The sequence below is a fragment of the Drosophila obscura genome, unplaced genomic scaffold (assembly GCF_018151105.1).
Source record: "Drosophila obscura isolate BZ-5 IFL unplaced genomic scaffold, ASM1815110v1 contig_151, whole genome shotgun sequence".
Taxonomy (NCBI): domain Eukaryota; kingdom Metazoa; phylum Arthropoda; class Insecta; order Diptera; family Drosophilidae; genus Drosophila; species Drosophila obscura.
In genome coordinates this window covers 233,527-251,939 of record NW_024542737.1, presented here as the reverse complement: position 1 = coordinate 251,939, position 18,413 = coordinate 233,527, and the positions used below count along the sequence as shown (strand labels likewise).

At 41.3% G+C, this 18,413-nt stretch overlaps 1 protein-coding gene across 2 annotated transcripts in view; it reads left to right on the top strand.

Annotated features, from left to right (window-relative positions):
- LOC111079754 overlaps window positions 1-18,413 on the top strand; it is a 59,548-nt gene that overhangs the window by 23,259 nt on the left and 17,876 nt on the right. For both annotated transcript variants that reach the window (XM_022375039.2, XM_041591821.1), the window contains exons 3-4: window positions 15,803-16,086; window positions 16,257-16,400. In XM_022375039.2, the coding sequence (XP_022230731.2) occupies window positions 15,803-16,086; window positions 16,257-16,400 (428 nt within the window). The remainder of the gene's footprint in view (window positions 1-15,802; window positions 16,087-16,256; window positions 16,401-18,413) is intronic.

Genomic DNA, 18,413 nt, shown 5'->3' with positions numbered 1-18,413 from the left:
TAATAAACATTGTTCAAATAGCATGAGAAATGAAAATCGTATATTGGCCAAAATAAATTCCCAAATATTTGACAGTTTTCCATTTAGAAGAGGGAAATTGTACAAAATACATAAAAATTGTACACAAATAAATATTTACGAATCAACAAAAGTTATGCAAACAGAATTTAATTGATATCACTCGCAGTCGACACAGAAAAAGGATATCGCAGCCATAAATCGCTTTAGATTCGTTGAATCAGAAAACGGTTTACAGAGAGTCCTGTGGATTTATGCAGATGATTGTTGATCGTACTTAGGAATTTTATTCAGACATTTTTCTAGCAATCCCAAATATACTTTCTGACTGTTAAATACAGACGTTTTTTTACATCTTTTTGGTTCGACTTCGCTGAATTGATTTTTCAATCTGAATCATTTATATGCACCCTCCATAAATTTATGTATATTTTCCAGCGAGGCGGATAAAGTTTATGAAAACTGCATTTAAAAAATGAGAAATCAAATGGAAAACTTTTAAATCTCTTTAATATTATATATGAGTATATATGTAAATATGTATGTATGTACATATAAATATAATATGTGTATATACATATTGAACTTAATTTATTGTTGCTGACTTTGGCTTAGAAGAGAGAAAACACCGGCGGGGCCAAACTTGATGATGTTGTCGTCGTTGTTGACAAGGTATAAAGTGCAGCATGTTATTGAGGGGAACCAGTTGGTTCCGAGGTCCTGGCGCAGTCCAGTGTTTTGCACAAACACACATTCACCTAGAGAACGAACCAAAGTAAAAAGAGAGAGGGTTTTTTATTATGTCACACAAGTGCTTCCTATGACACACAACTTCCTGGTTGAGGTTGAGAGCTCAGCAGAAAAGGAAAAACAAGTGGAAAAAAGCCAGGCACAACACGAGAAGGTAATGCTGCCTTCGCAGTACCGAAGCGTTATATACCCTTTGGTGAAGTATCGATTTTATGCCAGCTACATACACATCCTTACATACCCATGTAAATGTGATCAATCCCTTCCGATTTTTTTTTAACTTTACTGGGACATATTCCTTGAACATTCCAAAACGAATACTTATTCGATTCACATACATCTGCTCCAAATCATTTTACCCTCGAAAAGGAACTTAAAAAAAGGACAGACCCCTTTGTGAGGCTTTTTCTGTGTGTATGTAAGCAACTGCCGAGCAATATGAGAGTCCATTATGAATGCCCCCAACCATGGACAGGCGGAGAGCCAGAGATGCAGACAGACAGCAATGTTTAAACCTCTTAGGGTGGGGAACTGGTTCCTAGTAGAAATTTTTGTCGGTTCATTGGAGAAAAGTTTTGATGAAAACTTACAGTTTCGGGTCTGTTATCAATACGGTTCTGCCACTCCCTAACCCACTTCTATCACACACGAACAGTTGGAGAGCCCCCGAGCGCCTGTTCCGCATGGCGTATACTTTATGCTCGACTCGAGTGACTACAAGAGACTTTATCACACACTCTTATCACACTCTATCTCTCGCTAGCCAGCCCCTTTCCCTTTCTCCTTCCCCTTCCCATATAATCAGGGACCACACGAAATTCGAAAATTCGAAACATTTTCGACTGCTACTTACATAATTGCAAACTCATTCGCTGCGTGGTACCCTTCTGCCATGCGGAGGCCAAAACAGTTGCCGAATTCCCGCCGAACTTCATCAAAATTCCAATTAGCGCTTTCACTCAATTACAAGGCGTAAGGCGGTTGCCTCAGTCTCAGCCACTGCCCCTGCCACGCTCACACACAAACTCCTACTCCATCAAAAGCAAATACCAATACAAATAGAAACAAGTAGGGAATTGATGGTGGATATTCGCACTTGAGGATACCCTAAAATCGGGAACACTCTCGAACTTTTAGAGTGTAAAGATCGCGATTCCTTATACCTGTTACATGCAATTGCACAATTACAGCATACTCCATAAATACCGCGTACACAGAACCACAAAACACAGCGAGTACTCGTACATTGAAAACTTTTCCACGAAAATTGCCAAAGATTCGAGGGGAAAGAGTTTTGGCAAATAGAAATAGGAAATGGAAAGTTTCTAGGGTGGGGGTTGTAAGGGAAATGGAAGAATGGGAAACCCTTGTGGCGACCTCGTTAAAGGCCTTGGCAACAATTTAAAGTCAAGCCGAATATAGAAAATGTCATCAAGAAGAAGAAAAGCGAAGGCTGGATTAAAAGTGTGGCAAATATTTGCAGAGGAAGAGTGGAAAGGAAACCCGGTTAAGGCACAGGCACGGCCCCACAGCCGCCGCAGGATATTGAAATTCATGTGTAATTATAAATACAAACAAACCAAATGCATGGTAACTGTACAATAACCAGGCTGAAAGGATTGCCCCCGCCTCGTACTCGTCCTTGTTCTCGTCTGTGGCTGTTTCTTCCTTATATCCCTTTGTAATTGTTGTTCCACATGCTACAAACAATATGAAACAATTCTAGCAGCAAATGTGACGCCAGTGCACACACACACACACACTCATATCACATACATATGTATACGTGTATGTACATATATATAGATTCATCAGCCAATGGGTAAATTAAGCGAAAAGGCTGCTGCCTGCGTGCTGCTTCAGAACCAACTCCTTGGAAGTCATCCAGCAAAACCGAAATGTGATTTCATCAACGTAATACGATAAATTTCATAAGGAAACGATGCGTAATTGCCCCAAGCCAGCGGCTGCCTCCATTTGGTCCCCTCTCTGACTTGGAATCGTATATATGTATATATAGAGGAGCAAGTGTATGGGAGGGTTCGTTCTACAAGTTCTGCTTTTATTTCAGGCCTCTTGAATAAAAGTTAAAAAAAGTTAAAGTTAAAGTTTGTAAAGAGTTAAAAATATGTATTAAATAAAAGCTTAAGTTTAAATGGAACCGGAAAATGGAAATATAGACCCATTAATGTACCCCCAGCTATGTATCTATCCATGTATGTTATGTAATATTGTATCACATATATCCATCAGCTTGTCTAGCTATCAATTCATCTGTACATACATATATCCACTTATCTGTCTATCTATGTATACATATATCTATCAATCTATCTTTATATCAAACCATCTACGTATCCATTTATCCACTTACATATCTAATCAGTAAATTGCACTCGAACTTTGATTGAACTTAATCAGCCAAAAGACTGAAAACCCCTTTCCACACTTTCCCTTCAATCAATTCCATTTTCCGACCATTTATTCCATTCTTGTAAATATGCAAAAATCATAAGCGGCCCATAAAAAAAACGCTCCCGCAATTGTAAATTTATGAGACACCTTAAGCGCATTGAATGCATTTGCATGCACGAAATGGACAATTTATTTATAATATTTTTAAAAACCTTTGATGTGAAAAAATGTCCTGCACGCTGCAGCGTCCCAATCCGCTGTCCCCTCCAGCTGCCTTAAACAATTTCCCTTTTTCAGCTTTTCATTTTTCCCTTTCAGCATGTCATATTTTTTATATGCGTACGCGTGAAATTTGCTTTTCATTTCATTTACAACAAAAATGTTTACTCACTTTTTTCCGTGTACTTTTTTGTTGTTTTGTGTTTGCATGTGTGTTTCCTGTCTCCTGTAATTGTTTTATATTCCCCTCATCGACGGACAGCGGACAGAGAGGGAGAGAGATGGAAGGGAGAGACATGAGAGGGCAACAGAGAGGCGACAAATTCAAATGCAATAAATTTGTATTAATTTCTTTGTGTATCCATGGATTGTGTGCGTTTGAGCGCTTTGTTTGCCCTGTGATTTTGAGCAATTTGTTAAAACAAATATTGAAATAAAATTTGTATCCATTGCACTGTGCTTGCTTGTAATACCCCCTAGTCGTGCCAATAGAAGGGTATATTGGGTTCGTGCAGTGTAGTGGTTTTGTCTACCTTTCTACCAAATAAAACAAACATTTTATGTTACATGTAATATTTTACTGTCGAAATCTTCCAATTCTCACAAACAGAAAACATATATCATTCCATACAATTTATAAATTTTCTGAATTCAAAATATCTCACAAAGTTTGGATTACAGTTCTACATTCATTTGCTTGAGATGGAAGGAAAACTCCTGTCTGGAGTACTTGATGGCTTGCTCTGTGGCATCGGAGCGTATGGCTGTTACAAGATGGATCCAATGTTGCAGCCCTTTGGCTACGCTTCCTGCGCAATGGCCTACACCCATGGCACAGTGGGGCTGATTGGCTCGCTGCGCAAGGCCGGTAACTACAACAGCCCAAACATGTGTCTCACGCGTACCCTCATGGAGGTCGCCCAAGTGACGTTAATTAATACGGAATTCTACAATTCTTCAACGGGCTGCCACAGTGCCCTCGTATTCGGCCTCACGCTGGGAGGCATAGGTTATCTTGCGGCCCAGATGCCCGATGTGCTGTTTTGGCGCACTGTGATTGGATTCTGCAACACATACTCGCTGTTCCATCGGGCCCAGGGCGAGCGTAGTGGCATCTATTGGATGCTGGCTCTCCTGAATGTGGCAGCCTACGATGGGGTCGACTTTTTAAAGCGGAATTTTCGCAGACACTACGGGGAGAGTTTTTCCAAATGCTGCTACATTGGCATCACACATTTGGCCATACGAATCTTTATGGCAAAGAACTAGGCAAGCAACAGTAAATCTAATTCACATTATGGCCATCTTTTTGCAGCGAATAAAAACATAATGTCTTATACTTTTATACTACAAATGCTATACAAAATGCACATTTAATGGGTATCTTTTAGTCGTAGCGCCGACTACTTATTTGCTGTTATGATTATGCCGGGCAGAGCAAAGCGGAGTACTCGTACGACCTTTGTTTTGATTTATTTGTGTGTAAGGATTGGTTTTGATTTATGGAATTTCGTGTGGACAAGTTGGGTCTGGAATATGGCTGAAAATATGCTGAAATAATAATCTATGTATGGTGGTGTGGTGTGATTGTGATTCCCCTTTGAAAATTTCAATTACTTGGCAACCCTCCATTGTCTCATGGGGAGCGCACAGATAACTCTATTTCATCCGGTTAGAACCTCTCTGGCGGTCGACTGGAGGCCAAGTGGGGCTGGAAAAAGCTTTACAAAAACACTCACAACTTCGCCATACAGTAATTTCCTGTCAAACTTTCTGCATTGTAATTGAGTGTAAAGGCAAAACTTTGCCTACTCCTCGAAGGAGCTGTCTTGTATCTTTGCTGCTGTGTCTTTGCACTGTTCCCCAAGCCAAAAGCCGCAAAAGAGGAAGCTACTCACAAAAAAAAATGTATAACAAAAATAAGGAAAAACTTGCGTAAACTGTAGACAACACCATGGAGATTGGAGGGCTGTACACATATGATGCGGTTGCCGTTTCAAATTTTTCAACTTTTGTTTTCTCGTTAAACAAAATAAAAAAAACCAAAATATGGTTAGACTTTTAACTGGTTTATTACGCAGGACTCCAGCAAACACAAAGCGCACCACCCACCCAACAGGAAGCACTTAAATAAGTTTTTTAATTTCATTTTCAAGAATATTTCTTTGCCACGTATCAGAAAGTCTTTTATTAGTCTCAAAAGTTTTTGTTTCACAACACATTTTTCGAAAAATTCGCAATTAAAATATGGCGAAAAGTGAAGAAAAGCCGAGCTGATTTGTGGGGGTGTTAATTGGTGGCTAGATTGCTCAAAAATTTAAAATGGATTGTAACTCAAGTCATGGATAGCCTGAATTATTTCTCAAATGATCGCAAAGTGATGCGATACAAGGTGATACAGTTTGAACATTAATAAAAATTAATTGTAAAGATAAATGAAACTCAATCAAAATACAATCCCATAGCACTTTCCAAAATGTACAGAATTTAACTCCAACTTTAACATACATACACGTCGAATCTCCCGCAAAGGCTTAAGTCAGACCATTATCCCCTTGGCAGTCCCTAAGCCTCGAAGCAAAACCCAATCAAAATTGCTCATATGCCCCATTGTCTCGTCCGCAAATTAAACGCTACACATTAATCGGCTGCGGCTGCTGGTGCGGCAGTCGTCTGGCAGCGAGGAGTGCTATATAAATATTAATAACGTTTCAAATGCCAGGCCTAACTATAGCACTTACCCAAACCACAATCCAGCACTCACTCACTGACACACACACACACACACACACACCCACTGAGACAGAGGGCCATACCTCCCCATGAGAGCATGTCAAACACATCAAAGATGGCAGCGCGCTGGGGGCTTGGGCTGTACATTTTACAATTGCTACAAATTGCATTCGTTCCGCTTTGTGGAGCATTCCTCTCACGAGTGGAATGTTGTCGATGTAGAAGGTTTGAGATAGGTATTATACACCAAAACATCAGCCTAAACAACATTACAACATGCATCATCAACGTAATCAACAACAAGCGCGACAAAACACGACAGCGACAACCATGTGGAGTAGGAGGCAGATGATGATGATGATGATGAGGCTGTTGGGCTCTACATGTCGTGTCATTCAACCGATATCGCTTGATCTCTTTCGATGGCGGAGAGATGGAGCATGTGGCACGGGGGCATACGACGTGGATGGTTCCACCTAGTTCGTGAGTAAATTTAGTCAGTTGCGTGCCACAGCCAACTTCATCATCCAGCGACCTAGTGCTACCTCCTTTCTTTGTTTGTGTTTATCTGCGTATTAAATTGCAAGCCCGTGTCTTTCCCAGTATTTGTTCTACTCCTCCATTGTACACGAGTAGTTCCCATCCCGGCTGTTTCTATTTCTCTCTGGCTTTGTCATTTTTATGCCATTATTTTTATCTGCACGTGAGTCTGTCGAGTCTGTTTCAGTGGTGCCTGTGCCTGAGCCTTGGCTCTTCTCTTGTTTTTCCAACAGCCTTAAATTGTCGGCTATAAGTTTTATTATCTCCGAGAGAAAATAAACAAAAGATAGCCGTAAAAATAATCCATCTATCCGAACTATGGCAATATCTTTGCAGATGGCGGATGCCACAGAGAGAGAGAGAGAGAGAGAGAGAGGGAGAGAGAAAGCTGCCTTATAAATGAGTTAAACTTGCGTGAAAATTAGATGCATTCATCTCAATAAATCATTGTTATCGGTGCCAATTAATCGGCAGTTTATCTCCTGGATTGATGGCTAGAAATGTTTTATATTTCAGATTAAAGCATTCAGATAAAGCAGGAATGTTAAAGAATCTGAGTTGGGGAAGTTTTTCTGCTGCGATCTATGTTTAACTTTTACCTTTGAAGTTTTTTTAAGTCAAAGATTTCCATCTGATTTATGATTCATTTTCATTAACTTAATCATTAATGCTATTTCCCTCAAACAGAATTGCTATTGTTTTTCACTTGAATTTTTAGTTGGGAGTTCCAGCTGAAATATTTCTTAGACCAGATATTCGTTTCCTGGAAATATTCGCCTCAACATTACGGCCTATCCACTCCACTTTCACTCGTCTTGAAGACATCTCAATCCAGAAGGACTCCCTGTCAACGCCAGCAACGCATCCCAGCTGTCTGCACCATGTTCTTGGGGTGATCCTGGGGCAAGTGTTGCTGCTTGGTTTCGTCTGTCATGTGTAGGGACTAACAGGATGTGGCCAGAACACTCCTGCAGCATGTGTGTCGTCTTGTTTGTGTGTGTGTGTGTGCCTTGATTGTCTGCTGCCATTCGGACTCGAGGCCTACAAAAATTTGTTGCTCTTTCAGGGGGAGTCATGCACGCCATGCATGACAATTTTTCGGGGGGGTTCCCACGGGCACACACAGACACTCACACGCACAGACACTCACTCCGAAAAGTAAATTTCATGCAATTTGTTATGTTTTACGAGTGTGTGCGACGTGAAGCCGGGGGAAGGGGACTATGATGTTACGCCTGGGAATCTCAAAATGACAGACTTCAATTTATACAATTTATTTTATTAAGTCAAACGTTTGTCTCTGTCCCTGTCACGCTCCCACTTCAACTCTGTGTCCATACCCCCATTTGTCTCTGTCTCTTTCTCTGTCCCCCATTTGGTTTTGTCTCTTTTTCTGTCCCCCCATTTGGCTCTCTTTTTGTCTCTTTCGTACATTTTCTTCCGCTCTCTTTCACTCCTTTTTTCTGTGTGTGTGCGTGCGTTTTATTAACAAATTGATGAAACAATTTCCGCAGCGTTTAATATACGAGCCAATTCGTACGCGTATTTCGCTTTTTCCGCTTTCCCATCAACTTTTCTGGATTTCCGTTCTGGGGAATCCAATTGCTGAATCAAAGGAACAAGGATAGCAACTGTAGAAGGTAATCTGATAGAATTTCAGGGCACAGTATTGGCATTAAAGGAATGGAGAGGATACTCCAGATGAGGTTAAACCTTTAAGTTAAAGGCTTTAACTACTGTGATAAAGAGACAAAAACTTGGGAGAAATATGAATATGAAATTTTTGTCCTGAAATTCTTACATACAAATACACACCTTTCAATGCATACAAATAATAGGGTACAAATACAAACTGATAGACATTCCATCTCCCTTTATGGTCACGTTAAATTTACTTATTTATTGCACACACTCATCAAAAAATCAACGAAATTGGTAAATTTCAATTGCTTCTGGACGAGAACCCTGCACCAGAATTAAGGAGCACGAATGTCGAATAGAAGCGCAATGGCTCCAAACCATTGGGCAAGTCATGATGGCCACCTAAGCGGCCATATAAATCTCAATTTATGTTGGCTATTTAGAAATTTCGGGCACGCAGCAACCATTTCGGCTTAGGTCCCGGGACTGGCTGGTACTGGCATCTCTATGCTTTAGGCCTCAAAATTATTGAATCTAATTAACTTAAATGAAATGAATGAAGAGATGTGATGGGCCAGCAATAAGAGCAGGATCAGGGAGCATAAATAGGAGCAGTAATGCAGCAGCATAAATGGGAGCACGGACAGGGACACGGGCCAAGGACTCGTTTAATTTATGGATGTGTATATAAATTCATTTGAAGCTCTTTAATTGCTGCCAAATGGGAAACGTTTTCATGCCTGACCGACCAAGCTCTCTCTACCTCGAAGAGAGTGTTTGCGCGTGTGCGTGTGTATCTGTGTGTGCTCTAAGCCATTTTGGGTTGAAGGTCAACAGATTGATTGGCGGGATTAGGGGATACGACTTTCTAGGCATTCCCTGCCAGCAGCAAGATGCGGTTTTTGCTCTCGGTGCTCCTAATGGCTTCTGCTTATTGAAAATTTCTGTTTGTAGCTCGTAATTTCTGTATTCGGGCAAACAAAACAAGACGCCCCTCCCAAAATTCCTGCCCAAAATTGATGGGATAACAAAATTTCACTGATACCTTGTAATTAATCACTGTAAATGGGTTGGGCTCTGGGACTGTGCGAAATACTCCAGAAGCAACATGGGTAGGGTGAAAAGTATAGTAAAGAGAATGTTTTTAATATTTATAATGCGATTTGGCAGTGCAGATTAGGGAATTTAGGGGAGTCTCACAACCAAGAAGGCACTCACTCAGTCTGTGTACTTATACGAGTTACAGATTTAAGATGGATAGGAAAAGCAGCTTATAGCATGTATTCTTTGCCATAAACGTTTATTGGAAAAGAGTTAAAGTGTATTAAAATCAATTGATGGAAAGTTTAAAGCTGCATGAAGATAAATATTCTTAATGTTTTCGTATTCATTTAACATTTTCAGGGTTATCTAGATCCTCAATTCAACTTTTAGTGGCTCTCCCCTTGGCTAGTGTTTCTTTTATTTGTTTTATTTCACTGGCTTCCATTTTAGCCGCAAATTCTGATGAACTTGTCAAGAGGAAAAGTTCAAGTTGCTCACCCAAAACCCACAGTCTGAACTCTCAGCAAACTTTGAACTGAACCTTTCTCCTTTTCTACGCTGTACCGAAACCTTTCTCATTCTCGACATGGAGGTCGCTCTGCTTTTGACATATTCGATATACACTGAATAAATTCGTAAAAATTCGCCTCAGGTGGGAGGTTTTTTTCTTACCGCTCATGCTGATGAGCTTCCCTCCCCCGAATGCCGACATCAAATCAATGTTGAGTAACTTTAAAATTGAACCCTTCAGCGACACAGAGACCCAGGAACCGGAACACGGAACCCTCAGGCACGCAGATGGCATAGACCCGATCCTGCCTTCATTTAACTAATGCACAGGCAAAAAATAAATACTCAAGTCACAGACAGAATCGGAGATTTCCCCTTTAGTTGTCACCCACCAAAAACAACAAAAATCATAAAATTTCCTGTGGAAAAAAAATGAAGAAATCTGCAAGAATCAGCATAAAAAGTGTAAAAGGTCGCCGCACAAATATGGCCCTCGGGGCTGGCCAAATAAAATCTATAAAAACAAGTCAAAAAGAGAGAGAGAAACTTTTACGCATCGCAGCACAAAGTGACCCTGGAACCAGGGAAGTCTTTGAGTAAAGGACACCCATAGGAAAGGCAGGAAAGGTCAGGGAGTCTAGGCACAAAGTAATGCCGATACACAGCCTTTTGGTTGTGGAGGAAATAATTCAAGCAAAAAGTGCACGAAAACTGAAAATGCGAACGAGAAAACTTTTTAATGGTTTTTCATGTTGATAAAATTATCACAAAATAGGGGAGACGAAAGGTAGAAAAAACTTATGCAATGACCATGAGAATCTGAATACACAAGGAAAAAATTTGAGAGAAATTAAAGTATATTTCTGCTAGAGTTTTCCTGCAAATGGTTGCCATATTATACTTCTATGATATGTTTTATTTTTCGTACTTATTCGAAAGTGCTGCCTAAAGAAAGTTTTAAAAGTCTTAGGGAATTTGATACTCTGTCATAGTTCATGTATCTGTTTCCCAGACATTTCTTTGTGTTAACGTATATACCCAATATTCTTATGCAAATAAGATTATTCCAGAAGGCAGCACTCACAGATATTTTCGGCTATGTTTTACTTTTGTTAGCGTTCGAGTTTTGTTTTCCCTCTGACAGATTTGCTCGACTTAGAAGGCATTTTCTGTAAAGCATCGACTTCTCCTCTTGCCTACCTCCACTTATTGGGCATTCAATCAGTCTGTCAGTGAATCATCTACTGGGTTTGCTTTTGGGTGTTTTTCTTTTTATTTTATAGGGGGAGGGGTGGGGAGGGGTGTGGCTTTTCTCTCCATTTGTGTGTGAAATTTGAGTAGGCAATTTTAATAATTTAAGTAAATGATCCATCACCGTTACAGTTAATCTATCAACGACAGGCGAGCGAGTGCTATCACGTGGCACATCTTCTGGATTTTCCTTTTTAACAAATTGTCTTGCTAAAAGTTTTTGCTAGCTGCAGGGCCCCCCCACACACACTCAAAATTAAAGAGGAAGAAAGCAAAGAATAAGATAAAAAGTGACTGGAAAAATGTTGAGAAATGTTTTTGCTCTGATAAGAAAGAATTTGCTGGCTATTAGTATTTAAAGCGTCAGGTCATTTATATTCATTTGAATGGGGGAATCAGATGAGGAGGAGAGCAGAGGCTGCAAGTGTTGATGGATTATCTGAATGGCCTTGAAGTGGACAAGCCACACAAAAAGGCAGTCAGACTGAAAGGAAAGTCTCCTTAAGATTTATCTGAAAGAATGTTATGGTTGAAAAACAATTGAGGATTTTCCGTGAATGATTTGAATGGAGAAACGTTTGATTTTATCATTTTTTTATGAATGTATTAAGTATGCAATTTAAATGAAAACTTCAAATAATAAGATGATAAGATGTATCCCTAAAAGGTGGCAGGTTTGAATTATTGGCAACCCATAAGAATGCGCTTAAGTGTAGAGGTCATTCGGGTTTAGTTTAAAAGCTTTTTCATAACTATTATTCAAAGTGGTTCTTCACACACTCCATGGATCCGTATTAATTTAATATGTCAACAGATTTCCATCTCCATTTCATCCAATCGAACCGAGTAGTCATCTTTCCACCAAACAAGACCCTGCTCAATCAATTCCATTTTTTGATGGGCAAATGAAAATTTCACTTCCCTTTCTTCTTGGGTTTTTCTTTTGGGGGAACTTCCTTTTCAAATTTTATGCAAATTCTGTTGTTGTATTTTACGAGCTTTTTGGGTTCGTCGTCAAGTGGTAAATCACTTATTTGAATAAGTCAATTTCATTTCATTCCCTTTTACGACAAAACCCCAACCCTCTTCGAGTAGGGTTCCACATTAAACATCAATCCTTATAGAGGGATCCCTACAGATGTATGCACCATAGATGGTGGGGCGCGAGCTCAGCTGCAAACTAGTTCAAGCAGCTTTGGCGGGGAAAATTCTATTAAAATATTTATGCAAATACAAAAAGGAAGCAATCTACAAGGCAACAGCAACGAAAACTGTCGATCTGCTCTATCTATGTCTGCTTTCCTCTGCTCTCCTTTTGGCTCTGGAGCGTGTATGCATGAAAAATGTTGAACAAACGATTTTCATAATCGATTTTCATGTCTGCCCCGGCAGGGCCCTCAATGGCTGTTGACAACACACAGTAGGAGGAGCGGGGAGGAGGATGGGGATATGGGGGCATACGCTTGTCAACCTTTATCAAAAAAGGGATGTACCAGCGACAGACGAAGGAGTCACTGACTGGTGGTGTGGAGGCAGGCGGAAGGCCACAGAGAAAGAGCGAAAGCCGAGACAAATGCGATGTGCGTCTGCTGACAATATATCAACATGTGGGCAGAGCCCCTCCGATTCGGCATACTCGTATGTATATATGTATGTATGTATGCACATATGTATGTATGTGTATGCAAAAGACCAGCGACTTTCACCATTTTTCCAGCTTTACTTTGAGTCCTCCACCAGCTCTTCCGGGTCCTTCACAGGTTAGTCGCACAGGCAGCAAAGCGCATCTAATCGATTCAGAGCATGAGGATGTCAGAGTTCTGTCTAGGACTCGGGCCACTATAGATTGTTCTTTTCTGTTGTTGTTGTTGTTGGTGCTGCTGCTGTCCTCGACTTCTGCTCGTAGTCCCATTGAGTGGGTGTATCGCATGTGACAATAGTTGTGTGAACTTTACAGGACGAAGATTAAGGGCTCATGGAGTACCAGCAGCAGCAGCAACAGCAGCCACAGCACAGCAGAAACAGCAGCAGCAGGAGGCGGAGTTGAAGCTGAAGGCGGCTTAACAAGTGAGTGCCACCAGTTGGACCTTTCGTCTGCTGCTTTCCCGAGTGTTTAAATCATGGCTCTGAGTTCTGCTTTGCGGACTGAAACTGTCGATGTGGGCCAGAAGCCAAAGGCTGAGTGATGGTTCTTAACTTCTTGGCTGGTAAGACGGTTAGTTAAAGCTGACAAACATGTTCTATACGAGTTTTTATCGGCGTAATGCGATGCAGAGAAGGGGATCTCCTTCTCCGTCTTTAAGTCAAAGCTGAAATGCACCTTTAATTGGGGGTTTTATCGGGAAATGTAAAGCAATCGATATATTTATTGCTAATACTCTCTATGTGGCTCTGCTCTCTGTTTCTTACTATTTTCCATTATTTCGTTGCTCCTCTCCCTTGGAAAGCTACTCCTGGTGAACGCTAATTACTGACAGCTGAAGCTAAGGCCCAAATTTCCCTCTTTATCTTTAACACGCAACTCAAAGAGATTGAGCAACAAAAGACGAGTAGAAGGAGGCATGTATCTCTCGGTGGGAAGGGGCCATCCCTATAGAATGTATTACATAATGAAACGCTGATAAATTAAACAGATTTATTATACGCTTTCTGTACGCCTGTCGCCTTCGGCGATTTCCCAACCATCAAGCCAAGCGCCCAAGTCCACGATTTGAGCTTAAGAAACAGTGGCCACCCCCTCCAAGACGAAATGGAATGGTGGAATGGGATGTTCAGCTGCTTGTTCAGCTTCAGAGCACATGCTGAGCGCGCGGTGGCCATATTGGCTGGTGGTTTTAGTGGTTCCGAATGGGTGGCTTGGCTCGAATTGCTTTCGGTTGGGATTGGGTCGGTGGATGCCTGCAGCTAAGCTGATTGCGTTTTGTCAAAATACTGATGTATGTATATATGTATGAATGTACGTATGTTTGTATGAATGTACATATGTATGTGCGTTAGCGTGTATGAATCGATTTGCTAACGGAGTCCCTTTGTAGCAGTATCCGTAACCCAACAGTATCATCCTTTGCTTGTGGTCGCATCTCTCTTTAAGCTTAATGAAAACGTATAATATTTCATTTAATTAAATCCTCTTTGATGTCGTTGCGAGCAGAATGCAGAGAGACAGAGAGTGAGAGAGAGAGAGATAGAGAAAAGCTTCTCTTGCTTTAATTAAGTTGCGGATTCAATTAGCGGCGCGAGATGGCGATATCCTTGATAGAAGGGGAAATTTCCTTTGCTTTTGATTAAAATTATGCAAAACAAAATCAACTCTAATGAGGTGAAGACCATCAATGGGGCAAGAAAAGAAAAGAAGGAAGAACTGTAGTTGAAGGAATACAGCTCCAGCGCTGGTCACACTTTCGGTTTTAAATACGGAGTGGCACTTCAAAAACAAATCTATAACTGACCCGGAACTGTCTCTGTACAAACAACTGCACCAAAAAGCAAGCCCAACTGTACATCTATTAGTGAAAGAAAAGCGTACAATTTGTCAACAATAATTTGCCATAAACTTTCCACAAATCAACACTAAAGAAGGACACAACCAAACAAAAAACAACAGAATGTTTAATAAGCAAAAAATAATAAAACAATCAAAGAAATGCAAAATGTGAAAAAATGTTGGTCACGTAACCCTCTTGTTTGCCCGCCCCCGCACCAAAATAACTTCTCCTCTCTGATTAAAAAGTTGAGCACTCAAGAATATTTTTATATTATAGGCAAAAATACCAAAAATAAAATAAAATAAAGAGAGATCCTGCAAGGACTTGCACTCGCCTTTGGGGTAATTTATAAGGCAACCACACAAACAGTCGACTCGACTTTCCTCAGTTTTCGCCGGCCCGCTCTGCTCTCCTCCGCGCACCCACTGCGTGCTCAAAATTTTACGCGCGTTGACTGCTCAAGTGGGCGCTGGGGGAGGGGCCTGGTTCTGGCGAGGCAGGACCTTCTCTTTTTTGGTCTTTGTCAGAGTCAGGGACAACGACGTCTGCGTCTTTTGCATGAGTCGGGGGACTCGGCTGAAGCAGTCAGTGGCTTGGCGAGAGGAGAGAGGGGAGTGGCAGAGGGGGCCACTGTCAACAGCCAGACTTGAATTACAAATTCAGCACAATGTCCTTTTGTCATTTATGCATTTCGCTGTATAAATTAAGCACAATGAATAGAAACGGCCGCAGGAGTTTTCTTTTTGTTCTCCCTCTAGATTATAATAGAGGTGAGACGGCACGGGGAGCAGAGCCTTGTGAGCAGAACCTCGTGATTAATAAGCCCCGAGTGGCAGAGAATTTTAGCCACAGATTAGATGGAAAAGGTAACCCACACAAAAGTGTCTTCTGCATGCGAGGAGATATATGTATGTGTGCAGTAAGCAGATCCCGAGCCATGTTTATGGTGCCCAAAGTCATGTGCATGACTTTGGATTTCAGCTTAAGACTTGAGATCATCTTTTATGATTTAATGAGATTCTACTCTGATATCAGACGGGAGTGAGAAAGATTTGTGAGGTCAGAACTCATAGAAACTGCAGAGCTTTACCATTTATTGCTTGGTCCTTTTGTTAGCAAGTTTCTCCAAGTCTCTTTTGCCAATTCATAAACCTCCTAATCGCATTTTCTTTCTTTTTCCTTTGTATTTTTAATAGGTGGCAGCGGCAGTGGTGGTGGTGGCGGCGGTGGAGGCGGCGGTGGTGGAGGAGGAAGCTCCTCGGACATATCCAAGGATCACTGCAACAAGACGGTGGACATATTCGAGGACATCAGCTCGCCGGAGGTCAGCAATCAGAATGTGGGTCGACCGCTGACCTGCTGGTATCGTTTCCGCACCCTCAAGGGGGCGCCGCGAGACTTTGTGCTGCGTTTGCGGTTCAAGAAGTTCAAAGTGGGACAACTGCTGAATGCGACCCACTGCGAGGGCGGCTATTTGCAGGTGGGTGTGGTTGTGGCCACTGTTTAGCCAGCATTTGATTTATCATGCCCCGCTGGACAATCCGTGCTATCCGGACAATCCGTGCTAATTTATGCCCTCAGCTAAACGATGACATATGGGGGTTATTCCCAACTGAATTGAGTTCTCCTCTACGTGTCGTATCGTTGCAGATTGTTGACGGCAATGCCAAGACGGATGTCTCCAATCGCCGGGAGCCGGGCATGTTCTGCGGCGAGGCCGAGCAGCCCCAGACATTCATCAGCGAGACGAGCTACGTGAAAGTACTCTTTCACACTGACAACTTTACGGATCAGGTGAGCAGAAGCATTCATTCGTTCGTTACGTTTTATTTTGTCTCCCTGGGAGAATTCCAATTACTGCAAAAGCAAGCTGTCTCATTCTTGAGATGTCTCTCTGGGCCCCCTCGCCAAGTTCTGCCACTTATACTAATAAACAAAAGTCTCTGCAGCTCCTTGTATTGTTTGGTCCTGGTAAATTTCTGGGGCACAATATATAAGTATGGGTGTATATAAATTTCTGCATATTTATATTTATCACATAATTTAGAGGAAATATTATACAAGTCCTGGCTGCCTGTCTGCACTCTTTACACTTCAACCTCTACACCTCGTTGCTCCATACTCTCCCCTCCTCACCGCTCCACTCTCATCTGTCCTTCCTTTCGACTCTCATCCTTTCTTCCACTCCACGATGCTTTCATTCCTTTACTTTTTCTCTACACTGAATTTTCCTGCTTTTGATACCCTTTCAGAGGGTATAAGTCTCTTAAACAGTTTTTGCATAATCATTATGATAATATTTCCAGTCGGAACAGCCAAGATCGTATAGACGGTCGCAAGGGGCACTCTTTGGCGGTTTTTTCTACTGAATATACTAAAAAAAATCGTATGGCACAGGAGCAATGAATCTATTAGGGTATCCACAGCTGACATATCGGTCCTTGTTTTGCTGTTGCCTGTTGGCTTTCCTCTGGCTGTTGCTGCGTCCTGACCCATGTTGCTCTATCTGCTCGGTTGCATCTATGCAACTCACTTTCGCACTTAGAGAAAGGGAGAAAGAAAGAGAGTGACAGAGAGAGTTATATACACACACACACACACACACACAGGCATATACTTTTATATATATATTTTTTTATATTTTTCTTTATATTTTTTTTTGTGTGCTATTTTTTTTTCTTTTTTTTTTTGAATGCATTATTCAGTAGCAGAACGTCTATGGCGTGGGTGGATCCCTGGATCCCTTGGCTGTTGTCTGGCCTCCGTCTGTCTGCTCGTCCTTTCTCTTGCATCCTTTTTGGCTGGCTGGCGCCGTCATTCTCCGTTCAGCCACCACACAACATATATGCACATACATAACTCCGTATCTATGTGAATTTTCAGCTCAAAACTTGAATTCTATTTAGCTCTGTTCCCCCCGTTCGCTTTTCGCTGCTGTTTTTCCTCTGATTTTCCTCACTGTTTTTTTCTATATTTTTGTTTTTTTTATCAACTGCTTTGCTGCTGTGTTTTTGATGCGGTATTTGCATTTATAAAATGACAGATAAGTTCTTTATGTCACATAAGGAATTTCAATATTTATAATGTAGATTTTGTGTGTGTTTTTTATCTGCAAATCATTTCTGAAAAATGAAACCCTGGCATATAAAAAATTACGGAGGGAAGGAAGTATTATAGGATTATGGTTAGGGATTACCTGCATAAATGGATATTCTAGTGATAGAGAAACTAAAGGAGACACTAAATAAAATGAAGATTACTTGTGATGCATAAAGATATAGCCAAAATTCAGATTTCTTACACATTTCGAAAGCTTAACCTCACATTCGTGTCGAATACAGTCCCCTATAACTTTTTTTCTGTCAAATACCAAATTTTGTACAGAAAAAGCACCTGCCCCGCGGGGTTCTCTACTTTCTATAGCACTTTCTCAATGGAATTTTTTCCACATCTCAATTTCCCAATTTTCCCATCCATAATGATATAACCTTCAAAATCACATCCGTCAATATCCATAATTCCATTCAAGCTTTACTTCTTTCATTCCATCCCAGTCAAAGCTCTTCCTTCCTTATCCCGCCACATGCGCCGGCCCCCTGCTCGCTGCCACCAGCACCACTGCCTGCTCTTTCTGCGTAGTGAATGCAGTCGATTGGCTTTATGCCTGAGCTTACAACAAGTTGCAGGGATGCGCAAACACAAACAACACGACTAAAGCCATGAATGAGTGCTCCGGTGCCGTGCACACAGCGGCAGTGTGGAGTCCTGTGGCAGGACACCCTCCAGAGTGTGTCTTATGCACACCTT